The sequence below is a fragment of the Catharus ustulatus genome, chromosome 7, assembly GCF_009819885.2.
Source record: "Catharus ustulatus isolate bCatUst1 chromosome 7, bCatUst1.pri.v2, whole genome shotgun sequence".
NCBI lineage: Eukaryota > Metazoa > Chordata > Aves > Passeriformes > Turdidae > Catharus > Catharus ustulatus.
Genome location: NC_046227.1, coordinates 1,473,909 through 1,499,264, shown reverse-complemented (window position 1 = coordinate 1,499,264; position 25,356 = coordinate 1,473,909). Strand labels below are relative to the sequence as shown.

Here is a 25,356-nt window from a genome sequence, read left to right as displayed (position 1 = left end):
ATAGCCAGGAGCACCTGTAAGTCTGCAAGCTGAGCTTTAAAATCATCCAAACCATGATTGTGAAGTCTCATTTAAAAATGAACTCCTTAAATATGTGTGTGTTCAGGGGAAAGTGTGTGAGTGGCATAAACACTGAATTTTAAGAGAAATCTAGAAATTACAGTAGTTTGTTCCATACCTGGAATCAAGGGTGAATCAGTTAAGTTATTGTTACACAACTCTGGCAGCTGGTAGAGACAGAAGGAAAGGTTGAGAAAATTGGGATTGTTCAGCCTGGAGAAGAGAAGGCTCCAGGGTAACATAACTGACCCTTCCAGGTCCTGAAGGGAACCTACAGGAAGGATGGAGAGAGACTATTTACTAGGAATGGAGGGACAGGATACAGGGAATGGCTTCCCACTGTCAGAAGGCAGGGTTAGATGGGATATTGGGAAGGTATTGCTCCCTGGGAGGGTGGGCAGGCCCTGGCACAGGGTGCCCAGAGAAGCTGTGGCTGCCCCAGGATCCCTGAAGTGTCCAAGGCCAGGTTGGATGTGGACAGTGGAAGGTGTCCCTGCCCATGGCAGAAGGGATTGGAATGAGATGAGCTTTAAGAACCCTTCCAACCCAAACCATTCTGGGATTTTGTGTTCTACTCTGAGGCTGGTGCACCAGCCTGCTGAGCTCAAGGAATCTCTGGGACAGAGAATGGCAGGATTTACTGCAATAGCATTTGTTTATTTTGGCTATGACACTGGTGCTGTTGGGAGTCTGGTCAGTCCTACAGATCATGGGACAAGTCCATGAGCTGCCTTTGTGCTCGGGGAGGGTTGGATCTGGTCTTTCTGGCCTTGGAAATCCAAACTGCTGTGAAGGGAGCTGACTGCTTCTCTTTTTCTGTTGGGATGTTTATTTTCACAGAATCACTTAGGTTGGAAAACACCTCTGAGATGGAGTCCATTTCCTGCTTTCCTGCCGATTGAGCCACATGCACTTGGTCCTGGGTTAAACTCACCTACTGTGTGATGGAAAATTACTGCCCTCACATTCTGTCTTTGTCCTGTTGTAATCCTAAATACTCAGAGAGATGTTTATCCATGCTGTTAATGTGAAGTAATGGGATTGCTATTTTAAAAATCGATACAAATCTCACACTAAAAAAGAAAAGCTTATAGATTAGTCTGTCAAGAGCTGTCTTAATAGATCTGTCTGACATTTGAGACACTTTCCCCAAAAGAACTCTTTCAGCTTAAATTACTTCTTAAATGTTGCTGCCTGCAGATTCCAGGCCAGCTAATACAAATTGTCAGAGTGAAAACCTTTCTCTGCAGCTTCAGAGAAGCTGGAAATCATAAATGTTCTCATTATTTTTTTCATTTGATCAAGAATGTGTTCCCTCCTAAATTAGGGAGTGGTGGTTTCAAACACATCCCTTACTTTTGTGGTTTCAGCCATCTGGGTAGGCTGGAGAAGCCGGAGAGGTGGGGATGATGGGGAAGTTTAGAACGGATCTTTCTAATACTGCCACTTGCAGTGTGTGAAAAGCTGAATGGTGCTGACTCGATTGAGACTCCTTTTTGAGATGCAAAAAACTGCTAGCAGATGGTATATGCATTTATAGTCTAGGTAATTGAAGCTGGCTTTAATATCCCTTTCATATTTTAACAGTACTCCATACCCTTCTCATTTCCTTCCTCAGCTCTGGGTGGAGTGTCTGTGGTCCTCCTCTGTCAGTGCACTCACAGCCTTTCTCCTTCTGACTCTTAAAGGCCTGTTAAATAGCAATAATTGCAGTTATTCATCAAGTTCAGGGCCATGTCTTGGTGGGTTGTGTGTCCTGGTGAGAGCCAGAGACCAAAAGAGATTCCCAGTGCCCATAACTTGCTGCTATTGCTCTCTCTGAGAGTTAGCACTGCCCTGAGGGATACAAGACTTTGGTTCAGGAGCATGTTTGACTTCTCTTCATCTCAACATCTACTGCACCTTCCACTCCAACAGGGAGGAGCAAGGAACTGGCACAATTACCCCATTTCCTGTGGAGCCCACAGCAGCAGTGGCAAGCAGGGAGATGAATGGAGCATATCAAGAGGTGCCAGACATTCACTGCTGCAGCTGGGTGGTTCTTCACTCCTTTGGAGGTTCTTTCTGAGACTGGGCAGGATTTCTTCAATATATCAGGATGTTTTGTCCTTAACAGCATTTTGTGGAGAGTGGCTGTAAAACTCTGCTTACTGTAGGATCTGCCTGTAATAGCTGCCTGATCTAGGCTTTCCCAAATAACCTATGATCACAATTATCTTCTTAAAAGTCTTCACAGCACATAGCTCTTGTCATAAACTAAAGATTCCACAACCTTTTTGAGGTCTTCAAACTCTAATCAACATAGAACTGGATGTGCAAAATTAGTGTAGTGATGATGAGAAAATCCCAAATCTGGTGTGTTTGGTGGTAAGTGCAGTGAGAAACCTTGAAAAAATTTGCCATATTTGAAAAATTTGCAGTTGTAAAGAAAGGCCCATTGTGTTACCATTACTCTGATTCAGAAATAAAATAAGTCTAGAACTGGCAATTGTCTCTCCGCTCCCGGGTAACAAGTGGTGGGACCAGAGAAAATGCCCTCAGTTTGCCTCTGGGAAGGTTCAGGTCGGATATTAGGAAAGATTTCTTCCTGAAGGGGTGAGGTAGGCATTGGAACTGGTTGCCCAGGGAAGTGGTAGAGTCACCATCCCCAGAAGTGTTCAAAGCAATGCAGCCTTGGTGCTTAAAGACATAATTTAGTGCTGGGTTAATGGCTGACTTGATGTCCTTAGAGGGCTTTTTCAACCACAGTTAACACCCCTTTAAAATCTCTCTGCCTTAAAAAACCCAGACAGCTTCAGCCTTGCCTTATCTACATTTTAAAGCATTTTTGAGTTCACAAACTTGTTGTAGTGTTTGACATCCTGGAAGGTAACTTTAAATCTTATTTATCTAAGCCTAAAGGCCTTGGTATTGCAAGTAGGGAGGTTAATCCTGGCAAAATTTTGCTCCTGTTTTGTAGCCTGTTCCTCTCCACTACTTTTCCAAGGCTCCTGATTCCCATTAGTGTCCCCCAGTAGCTGGTTTTTAGGGACACATACCATTCCTGCCTCATGCTGGTCTTGCTGTGAGTGGTGCCTGTGGTTTCTGAGCACCCCATCCATCAGCAGGACTGCCAAGGTTTGTTCCTTGTCAGTGTCTCCATGGTGGTTTTGTCAGGTCTGTGACTATATTTCTTTGTGGTTTCTCCCTTTTTCCCTTGGAATTCTCAACTGACAGTCCCCAGTCAGATAACCTTGCTGGAGTAAATATTCTCACATTCTCACCTGCCCTCATCAACTGATGTACTGTGGGCATGAAGATACTTGCATTTTTTCAGCCCTCATCTTGGTCACATTTTCCAGTTGATACTTTTTCCAGCTGCTTTTTTCCAGGCTGTGCTTCCAGCTGGAACTAAGGCTGGGGTTCAGCACAGAACCCAGTGAGCTGTTTCAGCCTCACTGCAGGCCATTGATGGACCAGGACAGCTACAGCACAGAATAAATAAAGTACACTCCAACATGCTTGCTGTCCTTAGGAGGAATCTTCTGCTCTTGGGATTTTGAGTGGTCTTTAACCTTGTGAACAAAATATCTTGGGGGAAGAACGAGTGAATACTTTGCATTGCTCTTGTGCTAAGAATACTGGAAAAAAGGCAAGTAGAGGATCAAAACATGACAGACTTTCCCTGGGAAAAGTCCAAGCCTTACAGAAATGGATATTCTGGAATCAGGACTAAAGGGTTTAAGAGATGTTTATTAACTGAGTCAATGGTACCTATTCAGGCAGGGACAGCGAGACAGGTGTTTGTGGTTCCCTTTGTGCAGCTGGCTGTGACTCCAGGGACAGCCTGGTTGGGGTGAAAGTGATGCTCTGTGTCCTCCACTGCTGCATGTGAAATCTGGGGGGTTTCTCAGAAGCAGAAGCTCTCTAGAAGTTAAACTCCAGACAAGTCATGCACTTCCCCTTTGTGCTGTTCTTACCCTCAAAGCCAATCACAGCCACCCACTTCCCCAGACACCAAGCTCCTCGTGGGCTTGGGAAAGCAATGAAATGTATAAGTGAGTGGATCAAATTCATGGTTTACTTTAAATCACTTACCTTTCATTTTAATGCTGTCTGATGGACATAAAATCAAGTTGATAAACTACCCCTCATAAAGAAAGCACTGCTCGGTGTTTTTAAGTCCATAGGCTTGACAGCAGCAGCTGATTAATAATTAAAATAATGGTCAGGGAAAGAAATACAACTTTGCCAATCTATAATTACTTGGAAGCTTCTTCATACATTTTCCATGAGAGTCTTTTCCTTGTAAGACTCTGAAAAAGTATATTTAGTGTTTGTTTGCTTTCAACTATGGTTTTCAGCGGATATTGACTGAAACAGCATCTTAATCAGTCTGACCTCAGCCTCCAGGGGATTTTTTTCCATTGACTCTATCTCTTCCTTCTCTCCCTGTGTGCTGAAATTCTTGTCAGAGCTGCTAACTCTGTTACCTCTAATGCTTCCTTTTTCAAGACTCTTTTTAGCTCAAAACTTTTCCCGCACATTCCCATCTTGGGGTAGGGGGGGACAGCCGGCTCTTGCTGACTGTGACCTGAGCTAAATTTCTTGGAAGCAGTTTCTTCCCATCCTCCTACTTTTCTGAAACAAATTTTCCAGCAGCATCTGTGCTGAAAACAAATTATTAAGTAATGCAAAGCATTGTAGAGCCTTCAAGGAGCTGGGTCTTCTGTGTGAAGACCACTAAAAATGGGTATTTCAGCTGGGTTTTCCTACCTCAGACCTGGAGTGTGGCTGTTTTACTTTTTACCTGCAAATTTGGAAGGGTTCTTGTGTTGCTTTCATCTCTGAACTCTCTGACACTTAGTTTTTCATTGCTTCCTATTTCAGCAAGTTCAACTGATTCCAGCTTTTTCATTTCAAAACTCAGAGGTGTCCTTGGCCTCTTGTTCCCTTGTTTTTAGAAAGCAACCTGTTCAGAGTGATCTGGGATGAATGCTCACTTGATTTCCAACCACACCTTCCAGCTGGACATTTCTCCTGCACAGTCTTAGTATTATCTTCATGGGGTTGATGATGCTTTATTTCTGTCCCAATTTCTTCTGTGGCAGCAGGAAAAAAGAAACCAACAGAACCTGTAGTAGTTATTTCCTTGACCTGGTGAACATGTAGAAGTTATTTCCTTGGCCTGGTGAACAGGCACCATATTCCTAACAGCTGAAGGGTTTTTCCATAGCTTAGCTAGAGGTTTGTTAAATACCTGATTGCATGTTTTTGATCCTGTTCTAGGTGAATAAAATGTCCTGGAATCTTCCTGGTTAGAAAGTACCTTAAATATCATCTCGTTCCAACCCCAATGCCCAAGGAGAGCTTGAGATGGAAATGTGCTGTGGGATCTTCATTGTATCTGCAACTTCCTGATGTGGGAATGTGGAGAGAAAATGGATCCAGGTGTGTCTGAGATGTGCAGGAATGGGGCACTGGACACAAGCTGGAGCAAAGGAGTAAGTAGGAGAGCAGCTTGGGATAGTGGAAGGTGTCCCTACTCATGGCAGCGGCTTGGAATGAGATCGACTTTAAGGTCCCTTTCAGCCCAAACCAATCTGGAATTTTCTTATAGTAGAACACCTGAGGATGTTCAAGCACTGAAAAGATTCTGGAGAGACTGGGAGATTTATGTTCTTTGAGCTCTTGAGTCATGTGTGGTTTAGTTCTGACTTATTTGCACCTCTCGAGGTCCCTTTCCACTGACTCTGAAAACTCTGATTTCCATGGGTTAAAGGCATTTTACCCAAGATATCTTTGGATATCTGATTAAGTGTAGCATTTTGGGGTGGGATTATCTACTGCCTGCTGCTGACACACACCATTACCCTCACAGTGGTGTGATACTGGAATAGATGTGCAAGGTCTGCATGTTACACCCAGCTCCTAGAGAATAGAGACTGAAATAGTCCCAAGCATATGTTAATTTTCACTGAATATTAGATGAATTTGACAGTGTGTTCTAGTCATATGTGGAAACAGATGTACTTCTTCACTGCAGTTTCTTTGGATTAAATGAACATTTGAGAGCTTTTTCTTTGGTGTTAGCACTTGTCTTTGAGCTGTATGGCTTTGATTTCTGTATATGATCTCAGTGCATGCAAAATAGGCACAGGAAATTATGCATAAACTCTTAAAACAGAAAGATTATATAGTTTGGCTGAATTCTGAACTTTACAGCAGTGAGTGACAGCAGTTCTTACTAAGGATAATACTCTGAATCTTGCAACAATATTACCATGAGCCTTGAAAAGTTAATGAACTTGGTATTTTCCTTACATATTCTAGCTATATTCAAATATACTTGATTACTGAAATGTGTCCTTCCTTTTTATGAAGGTGGTTTTCATGAAGTTTTGATGCAAAAGTGAAAATAATTTATTTATTAGTTTAAATTTAAATTTTTTTTAGTTTTGAAAGTTTTGATTGCTGAGACTTCCCCGTGATTGTCACCAATCGGAATATTCTGGATTAATGCACATTTTAATTTTGATCCTAACTAAATTCTAAGAAATCCATGGAGCTTAGCTAAGATGTGAGCCTACTGCATTGAAACTGCTGGAAGAGAGTCTTCAGCTGACTGCTGAGTTGATTAGAGCCTTCTTCTTGCTTTTTGTTTGGGTTTTGGGTGGTTTTTTAGCTGATCTCAAGCATTCATCTCCTCCCCTCACCTCTCCTCATTTTTAAAGCTTGATGAACACTTTCTCAGAACATTTCCATCAAATAAAGTGCATAAAAGCCCGAGGTGCACAATTTCTAGTCACTCAACACTGATAAACTGAAAATTACATAATACTTTCTGGTGGATTTCTTTTTTCTTTTTTTTTTATTTTTAGGGCTTTTACAGAAAGAATCTGCCAGTGTTCTGTTCCTACCTATTAATATTTCACACCAAAATGCACTTTCAGAGCTTTCTGGGCTGACATGCACATTGGAATGATTTCATTGTTCTTCAAATGCAATGCACTCTCACACTGAAAGGAAATACAAGTGTCTGCATTTAGGAATGTAAATTGTGAAAAAGGGTTTTAAATGCTTGTGGACAGCAGGATGGGTGATGAGGGAGGGCAGGACCACAGCTCTCTGCTTTGTTGTATGCCCATTTTCAAGGCCCCACAGCATTAGGCCCTCACCTCTGCAGGGTCACACTTAAATTTTCCAGGAGACTTTTGTCTTTCAGCGAGACTAGTTTGACATTCAAACTACTCAGAAGTGCTTCTAATAGATTTAAATTTCATTAAAAATTCCTTTTTGAACAGTTCAAACATCACTGATTGTCAAAATATTGCTATTTTGCACTAGCCTATGTTCTCTTTTCTCTTTGGTGTGTCCTTCAGTGTGTCATTGAAGGCTTGATGGAATGTTTCTGTTACATCCTTAGGTAAACGGCTAAAAACTGCTTTCAGTAATTAATATTAAAATAAAAATCCCTGTGACTTGAGTAGCCAGATGGAAATATACCATTCTACAATATTTGCCATTCAAAATGAGTAAGAGTCACTGGAGCTGGGATCTTCTATGAAACTTAGGTTGTCTCCAGCAGTGCACCTGCCTTCCTGAATGCAGAAAAAAGGAGGAACCAGAAAGTGTTGCCTGCACACTGAACTTGAGCAGTTGTCACCACAGAAAAGTACTCTTTAGGCTTTTCAAAGACCCAAACCCCAAAGAAGTTGTGCTGTCTGTGTTTTTGTTGCCAAATTTGTATGTAACAGGATGCATCCCTCCAATGCTTTGGGTAGAACTCAGGTTTAGTTCGAGTAGTTTCATTGACCTTTCTTGCCCTGAAGAAGACCTCCCGTGGCTCCTCATTTTTACTGTGCCTTCATATAAGTCACAGTAAAATTCCTTACAAAATTAAGACAACAAATTGCCTGTATTATTACGGCAGATAATTTTCTGTGTTTCTCCCCAGCTTTGTTGTGCTCATGGCTCGTTATATTCGAGGTGCTTCTGAGGATACGTGCTCAAGTGTTGTCTTATAGTTCCCCTTCAGGTTATGAATCCAAAATCCCAACATAAAAAGGGTGAGGAGCCACACACAAACTACTATCCCTGTTCAAGGTGGGCTTCTACAGCTTGAAAACTGGAGAAGTAGATTTTTGTACAAGCAGTAAAGGGGTACAGAAGGCAGGTCATGTACAGCAAATGGAATTCTGTGTGCAGCTGCATCAGTCACAGTCTCTTGCTCAGAAACAGGAGCAGTGTTAACAGCTTGCAGCCAGAGCAAGAGAAATCCAGAGGGATTGGGGGATAGAAATGTTCTTTGTGAATCTCCATGTAACGCTTTGTTTGAGCTGCTGTAATTAGCAAGTACCCTGGCTGTTCTACGACAGTGTTTTGACATTTTGTTCTCTCTGGCAATCCATGGGGAGAGTTGAGATGAAGGAATGGTCATGATTAGCACTCAACAAAGTAAGTATTAGGTTTTTTTGGCCTATTTGATCCATCATACTTTTAACTATTGGATTCTGTGGAGCCTAAGCTTTGAAACCCCACGTACAAAATTTAACTTTAAAAAGACACAACCCCCCCTCTCCCTCCATCCCCAAGATAAACATTACAGGAGTGTTAATATCTATTACACAGGGAGTAGTGATAGGACAAGGGGAAGTGGTTTTAAACTGAGAGAGGAGAGATTTAGATGAGATGATAGCAAGAAATCCTTCCCTGTGAGGGTGGGCAGTCCCTGGCACAGGTGCCCAGAGAAGCTGTGGCTGCCCCTGGATCCCTGGAAGTGTCCAAGGCTGGGCTGGACACTGGGGCTTGGAGAAACCTGGGGTAGTGGAAGGTGTCCCTGCCCATGGGAGGGGGTGGAATGGCTTTTAGGTCCCTTTCAAGCCAAATCATTCCAGGATTCTGTGACATTACTAGACTTCACAGGTACATTGTCAATTCTGCCTTCAACCATACAAAGCCCCTTTCAAGCTTTCAGAGGTTCTGGGGTAGAAAGTGATTTACTGCCTGCCACTGAATTAAATCTCATTGTACCTTTTTTTCTGCACAGTGGTCTCCAATCCATGTAGCTCTTCAGGAACCATTTTCCTTAAATCTGCTCTCTGGCTTTCTACTTCTTTTTAAAAACACCATAAGGCTTCTTCAGATGGAGAAGAATCTTTTTTTCTTCAGTCTCTTCACTGCTCTCAATACAATGGAAAATATTTTTGTATCTATGTGAATTTCCACTTCTTAGTAATACAAGTGCTTGCTGCATTTTGATTCCTGCATAGATAACAAGGATTCGTATCTTGAGGATGACAGCTTTTACTTCCCTCACCAGGAAGACACGGAGCTCTTTGGCCAGGATACATAACAACACCTTTTGGTCGCTCACAAATAGCTCTCTCTAGTCCAAACCCAGAGTTACATTACTGCTGTGAATTGGGAGACACAGGATGTGCTGTGCAGTTTGGCAAGTTCTCACTGAATTCTCTGCTGGAGTCAGCCCTGATTTTGCTGGAATACGGTAAATATTAACATATTCCTGTAGATTTGGAATACCTATATGTGTATTCTTGGACCAAGAATGCAGGAATGCTGGGAAGTGTGAATTATTGCCCATGGAGGTGCTCTTATCTTTGGAAAATATTGGTTATCTTTACCCTAAAAACTTTCAGAGAATATTTTTGACTTATGTTTGGGATACCAAATTTCTTACTTGAGAACCATAAAGTGGCACCCAAAATCTGTCTCTTTTCCAGGTTTGCTCTACCTAAGAGGACCAGGCAGAAGGGTTTGTTCCTCAAATGCGCACTAATATTTTAAAAGGAATAACTGAGTTCTCAATTTATGTACTGAATAATTACATTTTTTGAGTTACCAGCCAGGCAGATTTCACAGGACAGTGATTGAGGGACTATCTGCAGGTATAAACCACGGTAAAGATTCATGTTCAGTACTTGGGGAATGTTGCTGCATGACCATAGTGCTGCTGTTCATGAAAACTCTGCTTTAGGGAAATAGGGTGCCAGAAAATGTACAGGAGCTATTTAGCTCCTTCTCAGGTTTAGCTGCAAGTCCTTGATATGTGTTTTCTTTATGTTCCTTAGGAGCAGCGGATCACTGGATGCGTTCTGTCTTTGGGCTCAACACACGCATTTTAGGGAGCTGTTAGATGCTGCCATGTGGGGTGAACTCCCTAAGTGATAATTTGTGAAAATACAGATGTGTATATGCCAAGGTAATGTGAGATTTAAGACAAATAAATCTACATTCCATCACAGAAGGAAAGATGACTCTGAGACTTAAAATCCTGGAATGATTTAGGTTTGAAGGGACTCAAAGCTCAAATTTTCCACCCCCTCTCATAGGCAGGGACACTTCCACTAGACAGGTTGCTCTAAGCCCTGTCCAACCTGGCCTAAAGTGGTCCAAATTGGGTGATTAATAGGCTGTAGGGGGTTCTCCAGCAGCAAATGGGATAGCATTGCTTTCTGCAAGGAAGGTGGCCTGGGAACAATCCATCTCTCCAAGGAGTCACTGAATATCACAACAATAGAAATTGTTTTACCCAAGTAAAAAGCTTTAAGTCAAAGGCAGGAGAAAACCAGATTACTCCATGCTGAATGTTAAACAAAAAACTAAGCAACTGGGTCTGATTTTTGTTGAGTAAAAACACTTTTAAAATCTTCTGTTGCACTTGAGAGTGCTTCAAAAACCTTGTAGTAAATTAGATTAATAGGTGTTGATTTTACAGCGGCTTCATTATCTCCTGCTACATTAAAATCTAATTATTTATTCCCACAAGTGTTTTCTTTTACTTCTGGCTTTTTACTGTTGCTGTTGGTGCCACAAAGGAGCTGTGGTGTTATCTGTTCCTGCAGCCCATGGGCAGCAGGTGGGACAACATCTCTCTTACAAATAACGCACGGCTGCTATTCCCTGTACCCTGCTGCAATTAAGCCTTCATTAGGAACTGGTGAATAATTCTGCTTTTCTTTGCTCCTGGACGTGATCCCTCCCTCCCTTAAAACGAAGGCATGACACAGATAAAGGTGGGGCTTTGCCAGCTCGAGTATTTCAAAGCCCTCCTCTTGGAGTCATGATTGCAGAAGGAGTCCTGGGGCATATTCTGGAGACTTTGGTAAGTCTGTGCTACTGATGAAACGTTGGGTTTTCTGTCCTTAGGAAAATGTACTTTGAGTTTGCTGAAATTATGGGAGCGACTGCAGCTGGAGTTTGTTGGCATCCTCTGCTGTTGGAGATGTTTCACGTAAAGCCAATGTCAGGAATTGTTAATGCAAATAGTGGTTATGTTTATGTAGGAGCTTCCTGAGAATGGAGCTGGTCTTGCTTTTTCAGTTGCAGGTGAGTTTCTAAAAGCCTCTTAATTTGTCTCTTTAGAACTAGGAAATTTTAATCTTTTTTTCCCCCCCTTTTTTTTGTTACTCCAGGCTGAAGATTTCCTCGGATATGCTCTTTGAATTGCTGTGCAAGTTACAGTCTAACACTTTAGAGGATTATTTTGGAGCTTATCCAATGGTTATTATTCTTAATATGTGCTGTTTTAAGGAATTTATGTTTAAATGTGTTGAAGATCTTATATATTTAATTTAATAGGTTGGAAATATGATAGAAAAAAGAATAGTTTGCCTGTTCCGTGGACTGCAGCTGTGTCACATCTTTGAAAATCTGTATAATTGCTGTGTTATCTCCAACACTCATGGAGTTAATGATCATTGCTCACTGGTATCAACTAAACACTGTGCTATCAGTGAGGCTTTTCAGAATTTACAATTAAACACCAGGTTTTCAGGGGGGCTCTTTGCACTCTCGGTAACTTTTTCAGTTTGTTTGCTGCATGTTCGTACTTATCAATTATTTATGAAAGCAGCAAGGCAAACTTGAATTCCTGTAGTGTTTGGAATTAATAATTTAATGCCCTTGTTTCCTTTTAATCTCCTCTCTGTGCAGTTATGTCCATAATCACTTTTCTGATGTTAAACTTTATTAAACAAATCAACAATGAAAGTAAAACTGTCAATAAATAAGTTGCGTAGATCCAGACCTAAATGTAATTTCCCTCCGTGGGGCTTTTATCTTGAATTACAGCTTTAAAACCATCTTTATACTGAACATTAATTATATGAAATATTCAGAATTGCTTTCTGCGTTATTAGGAAATTGGGAAATGTGTTTCCCAGTGCACAGCTGCCTGTGTCCTTAAACCTCAGATTTCCATCCTTATCAGCTGCCAAGTTGCAGTTTCATGGAGTTTCTTGCTGCCTGTGACTGTCAAAGGTGTTTTTTCATGTCTCTGATGTGTGCCAGTTTTGAGCCTCTGTATTTTGTGTACAGCTTCCCTCTTTTCCTCAGTATCCTGCTTGACAAGCCTGCCCCCTCAGAGATAACATTTTTTGGAATAAACATTGCCACAGTATCAATTACAGTTGCTGACCAGTTTTGGGTCAGGTTTGGGTGCCTTATTCTCTGCCAGTTGGGTTTTCCTCTTCAGTTGCTTTTGGATCACTGTTGAAGGGATCACACAGTCGGGGGTTTCAGAGGAAAGGGGGTGGTAGTTGTTGTTCCTTTGGGCTGAAAATCCCAAATAGCTGTGCTGGGGCTCTGTGGAAGGTGACACCAGGTTAGGAAGGTGCCTGAAAACCCTTTCAGTGATGAAGTTTTCCACAATATCCATCCTGACCTCTCCTGGCCCAGCCTGAGGCTGTTCCCTCTCCTCCTGGCACTGTTCCCTGGAGCAGAGCCTGACCCTCTGGCTGTCCCCTCCTGGCAGGGAGTTGTGCAGAGCCACAGGGACCCCCTGAGCCTCCTTTTCTCCAGGCTGAGCCCCTGTCCCAGCTCCCTCAGCCCCTCCTGGTGCTCCAGCCCCTTCCCAGCTCTGTTCCCTGCCCTGGACACGCTCCAGCCCCTCAGGGTCCCTCTGGCCGGAGGGCCCAGAACTGGACACAGCCCTGGAGGGGCCGGGCCCTGCCCTGGGGCTGTCACACCATGGCTGGCACAGCTCAGGGCCTCTTGGCCACCTGGGCTCATGGTCAGCCCTGTCACCAACACTGCCAGGGGCTTTTCCAGCTTCCCAGCTGCTCTTCCCTGAGCCTGCAGTTCCATGGGACTGTTGTAAGCCAGGGACAGCACCTGGCCTTGCTGAGCTCAGCCCATGGATCCAGGCTGTGCAGATCCCTCTGCAGAGCCTTCCTTCCCTCCAGCAGATCCACATCCCCCAGCTGTGTCTGCAGCTTCCTGAGGGTGCCCTCCATCCCCTCATCCCCATCCTTGATGAAGATAAAAATGTGAAACGGGACTGGGCCCACTACTGAGCCCTGGGGAGCAGCACTGGTGACTGATCACCAGCTGGATTTCATTCTGTAATTCTGTTCCCTGCTTTATAAGCCCAGCTTTTCTGCCATTCACTTTCCAGCTTCCCCCCCACCCCCACTTCCTTGGGTTGAAATAATTCCTGTATCATACAGGAGCTGGGAAGAGGGCTTTTTTCTGTACTCTTCCATTGCTAATCAGTGATAGAGTGATACAGATCCCTGGGCATGCTGCAGAATTTGGGGGAAGTAGCTGAGGGCCTCTGCCATGCACAGTAAACAACAGTGAGTCAATCATGCTCCCCCTCAACATGAAATGTTTTTCAAAGGATTTTTAAAATAACTATAACACATAAATATACATGTCTTTGTGGAAACTTGCCTTTTTTACTGCTTTTGGGGGCTTGCTCACATCACATTCCATCATTCTGTTTACAGCTGCAGCTTCCCACTGCCTGTGCCATTCCTACTGTGTTGAGAGCCCCAAGGAAGTTTTCACACTTGCTGGTTCTTGGCTCTCAGGAGTTCTATATTTACAGGGTGATGCTTCAGTGTTGCTGTGCCTGGGAGGGGTGCTTTGTGTGCCATGCAGTGGCAGTATCACCCCCAGAGGCAAACCCAAAGCACACAGCCAGGGAAAAGACAGGAGAGAAAACAGTGGTGGAAACACCAGTAGGCTCTGAGCTCTCCATGTTAGCTGGCTGACAGCTTTTTTTCTCAGAAAAAGGCCTTTTCCAGTATTTTTCACAGAGTAGCATGAAGGGAATTGAAATACTTGTATTAAAATAGATGTGATTTTGTTCTGTGCTTTGCTGCAAGTGCAGTGATGCTCCTTCAAAGACAGTGACTTCAACGCAGGGATCTGCTTTAGAGGGCAATTAAAATGTTTGCTTCTACAGGAAGGATTTTGGATCCAATATCCTGTAAATCCACTTGCTCTTTGCTTTGCTTGTGTTGACTGTCCTTGTTCCAGGAGTGGGATCAGTGGTGGGTGCTTTTCCTCTAAGCTCCTGGGCTCCTGCTGGGCAGGCAGCTTTGACACTGAAGTTGTTCCTTTGTGCCTGAAATGTTTCCTCTTAATATCCCCTTTAATTTGGAAATACATCGGATTAAGGGCTGTTCATGTATATAAGCCATGAGCTTGCTCAGAGACAAGAGTTAAAATATGGGAATGGATTGAATGGGATGGCAAAGAAGGTATGTTCCTTTCTCAAAAGATGTTGACTTGGAGTTCTTTTGGAGATGGGAAAGATAAAATGAAGTCTTTTGTGGTATGAAATAACAGGAAATATTTCTGAATTTTGGTTTCACATTTTAGGAATAATACCCCTCCTGATTCTTTATGCTGGATTCAAGTAACCTCTTCCTTGCATTGCTTAGGGTGTGAAGTGCCCTTGCTGTTGTCTAATGCTCCTCCATCTCCCCCTCTACCATGCTTTTCCAGGTTTCCATGGGCAGCATGAGACACCGCAGAAATGGCAATTTTGAGAGTTCCAGGCTGCTCTATTCCAGCATGTCTCGCAGCATAGACGTGGCTTGCAGCGATGCTGTGAGTACCTGGTACATGCTGGTGCTTGAGGGGCCACACTGGTGGTGAATTCAGTCAAGTTAGGAGCAGAGTGATGAATTTGTCACTTCTTCCTTTATGGAGAAATTTTCCTAACCAGTCTGAAAAACGAGGTTTACTTTCTTGGTAGACTTTAAAAAGCTTAATAAAAGACAAAAAGAGACAAATAATACAGCAAAAGGTTATAATGGCTGGGTGTTTGGTATTTAGCTAAGAGCACACTTGTTTTGGAGACACTCCTTAAATTTATTCGCCTGTTGCATATTTATAGACTTATTATATCTTTTTAAACTTTTTATAAACTATTTTTTATATTTTAGGAATTGTTTTACATGGCTACTTTTTGAGTTTGTTGGTTTTTTTTTTAGGGAATGCATGTTTTTTGGTTGTGGTTTTATTTTTTTTATTAGTCTTAATTCAGGCTGTGGTTTTTAATTTTTACAGATGTGTTGGTAACCGGTATGTTAGTAGCACATGTCTTCACTGGGTGTTATTCAATTAAGCAGGTAGTTTACTTATTACAAAGACATTATATTAGTTTGTTATTTTTAAAGAAATCTATATCCTAAAACCATTTCAGCAACTATACAGGTAGTATTCACTTTAATATTTGTAAAAAGCCAATACCATAATATGTATTTACAACACCTTCAAGCAGCAGCTGATAGGTGAAACCCTAAGGGTTCCTTCCTTTTGAACCCTGTAGCTCTTTATTGTGTTTTCTTCATTACTTCTGGTTTTGAACCCTTCTCCACATGTCAGCAAGAGACAAATTTCTCTGTATAAAGAATCACCCCAAGCTCTTCTAGCAGCTTGATGGCCAAGACGGCCAACATGTGGTTATGTTAAACATCCTTTCAAGCCTGAAAGATTTGCTGATTCCAGCAGTCCTGTGACAGGTTCCCTGCTCCTCATGGGTTTGCAGAAGGCCTTGATGGCCAATTCTTCCAATTCTTAGGACTCTAGCAAGTGCTTCCCCCTCCTTTTTTTTTTTTTTTTTTTTTTTGGTCTTGTACATTGTGACTTTTACTGGTTGAATGCATTTCCTTCCATTTTCCTTGTTTTGGATATAATGCTTGTAATGTTTTTTCTGCTTGGAATGACTTCTGCCTGCCGTTTAACCACCAGTGTTGTGTCAAACGGGTGAATTAAACCATAGCTGCATGTCTTCCCTTTATGTCTGAATGAAATGTTGCCCTGCAAATCTATGCTGTGCTGGAAAAAGCTAACAAAAACCCCCAACCCTTTATCAGCAATTGAGAATTCCTCTTTTCAGATTAGGGATGAATTTGCATTCCCCGAGTATGAAAGCTTCTCCAGGGAGTTTCAAAGTTAATAGGAGTGTTAATGGTTAGACAAGCTGGAGAAACTTCTCATTCCACTGAGCTCCCATAAAGGAGGACTTGAAGTTGTTCTGGACACCTGCTGGGGTCTTTGTGTGTCGAATTAAAATAACCCCTACCCTAAAGAACCGTACTGTCTTCTCTTTTTAATCTTTATTTCTTTCACCATTGGGAAGAATGTTTGCCATAGTGTTTTAAGCAGTATCGTTGTGTTCACACTGACTGTGCTGTTACAGAGGTCTCTTTTGTTTCCTGAGTTATCAGAAATAAACTTTTAAAAATTATTTTCCAGGATTTGGCCAACTTCATCCAAGAAAACTTTAAGAAGAGAGAATGTGTCTTTTTTACAAAAGACACCAAGTCAATGTAAGGAGATACTTTTCTTTTTCAAGAATGGGGGCTGTAGGTGAGGATATTTCTGTCTGTAAAGGCAGGGAGTAAAGTTTTGGGCTTTTTTGTTCAGAGTCTGATCTAGCAGTGCAATCTCACATTGGTCTCCTTGTTTGTTACTCCACAAGTAACTTGATGCCAAACTAGGGCTCTGATCTTCCAGCAGCTCCACCACAGGCTTTAAAATCAAATTCCCTACTTGAAGGGGCAATATATAGGTGCTTTGGAGGATGCAGCACTGGTATTGGTGTATGACAAGGTATGTATCAGAGGTTTGCATAATTTAAATTTTCCTTTTAAACCCAAACCACGAATTTCATGCGTACCCAGGCACTAGGTTTTGCTCAGGCTGATGTTCTCTTAAGACAGGATTTTAAACTGGCTCCATTTTCAGTTACATGTACCAGTGTAGTGCTAGTTTGAAGACCATAACGTTGCTTTGTGGTTTTGAGTTTGTTTTTTCTTTAGGCTCAGGAGAAAAGCGATCAAACTAATATAGCTGCAGAAATCCTAATATTGAGGTCTGAGGGCTCTCTGACACCACTCTTCTCTGAACCTGGGAGGAAAAATGCCTCAGAGAAAGGGAGGGGAAATTAGTCTTATTTCAGAAAGTCTTGCTTAGGTCTTCCTCTGCCACCAAAAATGGGATGTCTGGCAAGGCACCAGCAAAGGATGGAGGAGCTGGTTCTCATCAGCTTCTCTTCCTGCAAGCCCTCTGGGAGAGAACTGCAGAACTTGCTGCGGGGTTATTTTTGTCTAGATATTTTTAAGGTAAGCTGGTTTCATTTGCAAGGCAGAGCAGAGTAAAAGAAACCTTTCTAAAGGAGACAAGCAATTATCCCTGCTCCACGTCCTCTGAGGAAGCAGGAATGTGGGCTATGGAGAGGACCTTTAAAATCAAATCAGCCCAGCACCACCACTAAACGTCATCCACAAGTGCCACATCCACGTGGTTTTGGAATGCTTCTAGGGATGGTGACTGCACCATGACCCTGGGCAGCCTGTACCAATGCCTGACAGCCCTTTCCATTATTTTTTTTCCCCCTGTTATTCCGTCTCAATTTCCCGTGGCACAACCTGAGGTCTTTTCCTGTCACTTCCTACCTGGGAAAGGAGATGCAGTGAACTCATCCTATGTGGTTAAGAGCACAAAAAGGGGAGGAAACCCCTTGTACACCTCGGGTTAGCAGCAGGTGAGGTCACTGAAGCAATGTTTTGCTTCAATTTCCTCATTTCCATGCCCAGCTGCAGAGTGTAACATTCCACTGCTGGTGACCCTTGGTTTGTCACTTAGGTAAGGCCCATCCAGATGTGCCAGCTCATCGCTCAGCACAGCCTGGTTCCTGAGCTGTGTTCCACTTCCCAGTGCTGGGCAGAACAGGTTATGGGGGAGGAAGCAGGATCAGGTGCTGCTCTGCTTTGTCAGGTGGTAAATCCCAGTGGAGTCCCACACACAACTGGTTCTGTAACTCCATCTGCTGCTTCCCCTGCTAGCAGAGCTCACTTTTCTGTGCTCAGGATTCCTCAGGGGTCTCATGTCTATTCACTCTTCTTTCAGGGGCAACCTATGTAAATGTGGATACCCTGAAAATCAGCATATAGAGGGCACCCAGGTTAACACCACCGAAAAATGGAACTACAAGAAGCACACAAAGGAGCTTCCTACTGATGCCTTTGGGGATATTCAGTTTGAAAACTTGGGAAAAAGAGGAAAGGTAAGTGGAAATATTAAGGATATTCATGAGGCCCCTGTTGAGTACCAGTGAAGGCTCCTCAAAAGCAAGGAAGGTGAAATGGATTTTATTCTTATGGCAGGAGTTAGGCTACAAAAGGATATGAGTTTGTTTCTCAGGCCCTGAAAATAGGTAACAGAGGATAATTCCTTCTGTGTTACCTGTTGGTTAGGCTGGTGATGGGAGTAAAAAGAAATTCTCTCTTTTTGAGCATGGCAGGAGAATGGGTGAATGAGGGTGATATTCAAGGATTATTTTATATCCACATAAACCAGCTTGCTCAAGCCTATAAACAATTGAATATTGAGTATTTCCCAGGGTGGAGATGCAACAGTGAGCGTAAGATATCTGTGGAACTTCAAAAGTTTTATTCCATTTTTTTTTTATCTTGTGTCTTTGCTCTGAGTGGGGAGAGTGGAGGTGTGGGAAGAAGAAAATAGCTGCTGTTCCTGTTTCTAGTGATTTATACTGATGCTTGTGAGGAGCATGTGGCTGAGCTCATCTGCCTCCTCTAAATGGCTGATACTTAACACCAGTGCAGGTTGCTTGGGACAATCAAAATAAACGAGGAAAATCAGAGCCTGCTATGTAAATTAATTTGGTTTGTTTTATGCAAAGTAGCAGAAATAAGAGGCATTTGAGTGGGAAGTGAGACTGAAAGTTTCAAATCACACTTAAACAGATCCATGTACTTCACATATTTTTTGATATGCACATTTTAGCTTTGTATTCTGTTATAAGCTGCTGTGTGACTGTACTGGAACAAAAAGTGCTTTGCTCTGTTGCAATATTTCTCACTTCTCAAAAGTTAAATGTTCTTTCCTTAGGTTGTGTCTTCTCCACTTCCAACTTTGGAAATCAGTTCACGTGCCCTCACTTGTTTTGTGCAGGCTCTCAAGGCCACTGTGCATATTTCAGAGCATATTTTGTTCAAACACTGCATACAAGTCTCCTAGTCCATCCCATTGGAATGTTGGCTGGGTTCGCATCTCAATTCCCTGTTCTTATTCTCTACACAGCAAGGCACCTGCTGCTCCTGGAGATTGCCAAGTATTTTCTGTTCATGAGCAGCAGGGAGGACTTCAAACTCAGGTGACCTAAGAGCTGCTGTCAGTCATCAGTGAGGGATGGAAAGTTTTATACCCTGCACTGTGCTTTTTAGGACAGATGAGTCCTAAAAAGTTCTGAGGGAAAATGAGATGTGTACAGACCCATAAGGAGGTTTGAGGCTGGGAGAGCTGGGGGTGCTTAAGCCTGGAGAAGGGAAGGCTCCAGGGAGACCTTAGAGTCCCTTCCAGGGCCTAAAGGGGCTCCAGGAGAGCTGGAGAGGGACTGGGAACAAGGGATGGAGGGACAGGACACAGGGAACGGCTTCGACTGCCAGAGGATGGGATGTTGGGAAGGAATTGCTCCCTGTGAGGGTGGGCAGGCCCTGGCACAGGGTGCCCAGAGGAGCTGTGGCTGCCCCTGGATCCCTGGGAGTGTCCCAGGCCAGGTTGGATGAGGTTTGGAGCTACCTGGGATAGCAGAAGATGCTCATGGCAGGGATGGGACTAAATTAGTTTTAAGCTCCCTTCCAGCCCAAACTACTCAGGGATTCTATAAAATACCACCCTCTGGAACTCCAGCTTTTGAGCTCTTTTTTTCTGCTGTGCTGCTCAGACCCACAGCATTGCAGTCACTGCATTTAATGTTCTGAGAGCCGAAATCCCATAAAGACTTCCCTGAATCATGGCCATGGTCCAGGAGCAGCATCCAGCAGTACCAGGAGATGGCATCCTTGTACTTCGGAGGAGGGAGGCGGCTGAGCTGACAGAGTTTCCCCGCTGCTGAGGAGCTGACAGGGTTTGCTGTGGGCTGGTAATCTTCCTGGTAGCTCCCTCCTCTCCTACAGGGGATCTTCTCCAGGAAAACACCCGAAGTTTCATATGGCTGACGCTTCGTAAGGCAGAAGGTGTGGCAGTCCCTTAGCTCTCCTGTGTAGCTGCTGGAGCCTGCTCCGTATCCTCTGTGATGCCCTAAATGCTGTAACTCTTGCGAACCTGTCCTGAAACATATGAATGTTTTTATTCAAGTTCAGTGTCTCTAGGCTGGGACATTTCCTCCTCAAAGTAATCCTTTCATTTTGCTCTCCTGCAAATACTGGCCAGTCGATACTAAATCCTCTAAGATTCAGGTCCAACCCTACTCCTTTTCTCCAAATCTCATTTGGCTTGTGCAGCCATGAATGTTTTCCAAAAGTGATGAAACTGCAAAGAGGCTTTTGAATAGCAAAGCAAGACAAGGCCAGAGAAGCTTTTACATAAATGGAGACATGTTGAGCTCACCTGAAGCCACATTATCTCTCTTATGTGCTTTTTGGCATCTAGAATGTTCAAGCTTTACTACAAACTTGATGTATTTTCTTTGTGCTATACTTGAAGCGCTGGAGTATATGTTGTGATAGGGACACAACTCACACAGAGGCTGGAATTTATTTGAATAGTGTAATCAAAATACAACTGTCATTATTATTAGTTCCCTTGCAACAGTGCTGCTGCTGATTCATAATCTAAGTTTTAAATAGCACTGTTGGAGTTAGTTGCTACAGTGGTGGTGTATTCATCCTTGCAGAGTTCCTCTGAAGCCCAAGGTCACTGCTCTTGCCTCCTCTAGAGGAAGGTGGATTGGGTTCCTTGTTTTTGGGGAAGGGTGAAGGTGCTTCAGAGGAAGAAACAAGGATTTCATCATCACCTTGCTGTTGGAACAAGGCTATGCCGTAGAGAAGAAAATGCAATCCCCGGGTTATTCCCAGCCATCTCGTTCCATCTCCTGCTCTGTTTGTTCTCCTTTTTTCTCTCCCCCAAGTACATCCGTCTGTCATGTGACACGGACTCGGAGACACTCTACGATCTCATGACCCAACACTGGCACCTGAAAACCCCAAACCTCGTCATCTCCGTCACCGGCGGCGCCAAGAACTTCGCACTCAAGCCGCGCATGCGCAAGATATTCAGCAGGCTAATCTACATCGCCCAGTCCAAGGGTAATCACCTGCTTCTGTTGCTCCACTGCTTCACTGTGCCTCTGTCACTTCACTGCTACACAAGAGGGCTGCAGAGGTAGCAGCTCAAAGGTTCTGTGGGAAGGCAGAGTGTTTGTTTTGCTGCTGCACTTGAGGCATGTGTGACTGTAATGGTTTGGAAGTAACATCACTGGGAGTTAGGGGATGCCTGTGGTAACATGAGGTGAGATGTGTAGCATCTCCTTTGTCTTCAGTTGAAGAATAAAGCCCCAAGGTCACAAATGGGGTTTGGGTTATGCCTTTAATGCTCTGGGAGGGTGGGTGTTCGGCACCCCCCGGTTGACTGGGTGTGCTTCCAGGAGCCTGGATTTTCACCGGGGGGACGCACTATGGGCTGATGAAGTACATTGGGGAGGTGGTCAGAGACAACACCATCAGCCGCAGCTCCGAGGAGAACGTGGTGGCCATCGGCATCGCGGCCTGGGGCATGATCTCCAACCGGGAAACCCTCATCCGCACGGCTGACAGTGACGTAAGGAACACAGGGTCCATTCATGTCATTCATGAGCTTAACGTTAAGGCTGGAAACCTTGGACTTCAAAAGTCATCAAGGGCAGCTGTCAGCCCAGCACTACCATCACTTTTATTATTAAACCACATCCTCAAGTGCTATGGGGATGGGTTGGTGGGGAAAGAAAGAGGAGGCTTGGCCTCAAAACGTCAGGAGTTCTTCCCAGAACAGGAGGAAAGTAAAATGTTCTCACACCCAAGTTGGTCACACACATCAGGCCTGGTGAGGAGGATTTCAGCTCTGCCAGATTTTGGCATGTCTGTGTGGGAGTTCAGCTGCTCTAACTCCATGTCTGGCATTGCTTTAGGGAATAATCACTCGCATGGATAGTCTAGCTCTGAAATTCCCATGCACTCACTCCCCTACAGTTGGGATTCCCATGAGCTAAGGCACGTGGTACCTGCTGCTGCTGCTGCTTGGGCTCTTCATTGACACTGCCATCCTACCTGCCAGGTGCCCTGGGGTAGCCCCCTTGTCTCTTGTCCACCAAACATGACAGAACACATCTCAAAAGTCATCCCGCTGCATAAAGGTAGCTGTGTCCTTGAGTCTCTGTCCAACACTGTGCTCATGCCCCCAGGGGAGCTACTTGGCCCACTACATCATGGATGACCTGAAGAGAGACCCCCTGTACTGCCTGGACAACAACCACACCCATCTCCTACTGGTGGATAATGGCACCCATGGGCACCCCACCATCGAGGCCAAAGTGCGCACCCAGCTGGAGAAGTACATTTCAGAGAGGGTCATCCCAGGTATCCTCCTGTCTTTGCATGCTTTGGGGCTGATCCACTGGGATTTTCTTGGAATAAGGAAGTGGTGGCAGCATCCTGTGGCTGCTGAGCTGGAAGGGACCTGTGTGTCAATGGAAATGCATCTGGAGCTCTTTCAGGAGCAGCACCTTCCCTCGCCTTCCTCTCTGTATGTCCTTTGTGTCACAGCAAATGCTTCATTTCAGCCACCCAGCCTTCTCTTGCTTCCTCTTGGAAGCTGACCCTTCCATATACATCCCACCTGTCACTGAATTCCAGGTAGCTGGAGCACAATTACACAGGAGCTAAAATTGTTTATTTATGAGGTGAATGAGCTGCCTGCTGCTAAATAATTTCTTTCACCCACTTCTTTACCAAAGTGAAAATAAAAATAAATCAAAGGCCTTAGCAGGAAATCCTTAACCTTTTGGGTGTATTGTTGTTTGGGTTTTTTTTCTTTGGTTTTTTTTTTTTTTTCAATGTCTCAAACACTAGCTCCTAGAGTTATAGAAATTTGTGATAAGAACCTTTCACTGACACTCAAGATGGTCAAAGGAGTGGATAAATACAATAAAATTCCATTTTAAGGACTTCAGAGATAGCAAAATTTAGAATTTCTAGAAGGGAGAAGCTTCTGTTGGAGAAGGGTGTCTCAAGTCAGCTATGTAGAATGTTAGGAAAAACTGAGTTTTTGTTAAAAAGCTGCTAGTAACTGACAAAATCGGCAGCAAACCAATATTTGCATGAATGGCTTGGAAATTCTTTAATTGTACTCAAAAAAATGCGTTATTCAGACTGCATTGATTGATTTAATTTTTTTCCTTCTTTTTTTCTTTTGGCATATTTCACAGAATCTAATTACGGTGGGAAGATCCCAATTGTGTGTTTTGCACAAGGTGGTGGGAAGGAGACTTTGAAAGTAAGTTTAGCTCTTTTATTTGTTTCCAGGAATGACAGCAGGGGCATTGCTCTAATATAGAAGACTCCAAAAGAAACTTGATGAAGTAGACAGTGCTGTTATTTACAGAAGCTTGCCTAGCACTTGCTACAGAAGAACCTTGTTTGCAATTTAAGCTTATGAAGTTTGTTTCCATTAAAATTTCTGTGCTAAGTTTCTTGTCGGCCTTGGGCTGACATCCTGGAAAAGCATTGGCTGGGACAGTTCATTTGTCTCAGTTCTTCCACATCACAGAATGTGAAGGGACATTAAAGACCAGCCAGTTCCACCCCCTGCTGTGGGCAGGGACACCTTCCATATCCTAGGGTGCTCCAGGCTCTGTCAGCCCAGCCTTGAACATGTCCAGTGATCCAGGGGTTGCCACAGCTTCTCTGGGCACCTTGTGCCAGGGCCTCACCACCCTCACAGTCAATCACTTCCTCCTAATGTAAATATAAGTTTCTCCTCTTGTAGTTTAAATCATACCATCGCTATCTGCCCATGTAAAAAGTTGCTCTCCCTATTTCTTACAAGCCCCTTTAAGTACCGAAAGGCCACATTTTAGATCTAGACCTGGTTTAAATCTTATCAGCTCAGCAGGGCAGGAGGGCTCTGCTGGCTCTGACCCTTCTAAGCCTACATGGGAAAGGAACAAACATCATCTTCAAACAGGTGACAGCCAGGAGGAGGATGGACAGAACTAAGAAGCTTCTTGAAACAGGATGCCTAAGTGACACTGAGGGAAAGGGAGATGGCTTCTAAATTTCTCTCAGGGTTAAAAACCAGGGTTGTCACTTGCCCATTCACCTTGCCAGAGTGAAGATGAGTGGCCTGAAGGAGCAAAAGGACCTGAGCCAGGGTTTTCAAAGGGAGGGGATGTGGAGTCAGGCTGTGTGGGAAGGGGATAGTAACAGTGAGGACAGGCTCTGACCAACTACAGGGAGAGCTGCTTTTAGCCTGTACTGACGAGCTGGGAAAGGGACTGGATTTTGCAAGAGTAGGATGCATCAAAAATAAAGTTGAAGCAGCATGATATTTATGACTGTTTTGTTTTCAGCTGTTACCTTGGTACTTCCTGTTCTGACCAGAGCTGTGCTGTTACTGTCCAGGTTAATCAAACTACTTGGCTTGTTAGGAGGATAAACAATTTAATTGCAAAGCATGATCTCTGCTACCATTTCACTGCTGATGTTAATCAATTGCTCTGAACCAGTGTGTGAAATTCCAGATGGTTATCCCAGCCTCCCTGTATGTTTCCTGGGAGTTGTTTTCCATTCACTTGATGAATTTTATCTTTGCCTAATTGTAGAATGCAGATGCACTGTTAATCAGAGGTCCTGAGATGAAATGAAGCATCCATTCAGGTTTTAGAGGGAAGCTGTGCTTAAAGGCTTGTGTTGAATATGCCCATTTCCTTTTAGCTCCAAATTGCTGATGTTTGAGAAATGATTTGGCCATCACTTAAGGAGCTGACTGACTGCCAGGTGCTATAGCTGTGCAGATTTAGGATTGGACATTTTTTGGTGAGACCTTAAACCCGCTGTTAAGCAGTGATACATAACAGACTTAGTAGCTGCCTTACCAGAATGAGTAAAAGCCTTTTAAAATCAAATTCATAATTCCAGGCAAGAGCTTCCTCTGGGAAGTACCTGGATGATGACTCAGTTAAGGGTTCATGCCACTCTGTTGGCTGTTTCATAGAATCAT

General features: G+C 43.6%; 1 protein-coding gene across 1 annotated transcript in view; it reads left to right on the top strand.

Moving 5' to 3' along the window:
• The first annotated feature begins 11,085 nt into the window (after positions 1 to 11,085).
• TRPM8 (transient receptor potential cation channel subfamily M member 8) overlaps positions 11,086 to 25,356 on the top strand; it is a 36,266-nt gene continuing 21,995 nt past the window's right edge. The window contains exons 1-8 of the mRNA XM_033065381.1: positions 11,086 to 11,164; positions 14,797 to 14,901; positions 16,555 to 16,628; positions 18,211 to 18,367; positions 21,233 to 21,410; positions 21,749 to 21,921; positions 22,541 to 22,715; positions 23,564 to 23,631. Of these exons, the coding sequence (XP_032921272.1) occupies positions 11,123 to 11,164; positions 14,797 to 14,901; positions 16,555 to 16,628; positions 18,211 to 18,367; positions 21,233 to 21,410; positions 21,749 to 21,921; positions 22,541 to 22,715; positions 23,564 to 23,631 (972 nt within the window). The 5' untranslated portion in view covers positions 11,086 to 11,122. The remainder of the gene's footprint in view (positions 11,165 to 14,796; positions 14,902 to 16,554; positions 16,629 to 18,210; positions 18,368 to 21,232; positions 21,411 to 21,748; positions 21,922 to 22,540; positions 22,716 to 23,563; positions 23,632 to 25,356) is intronic.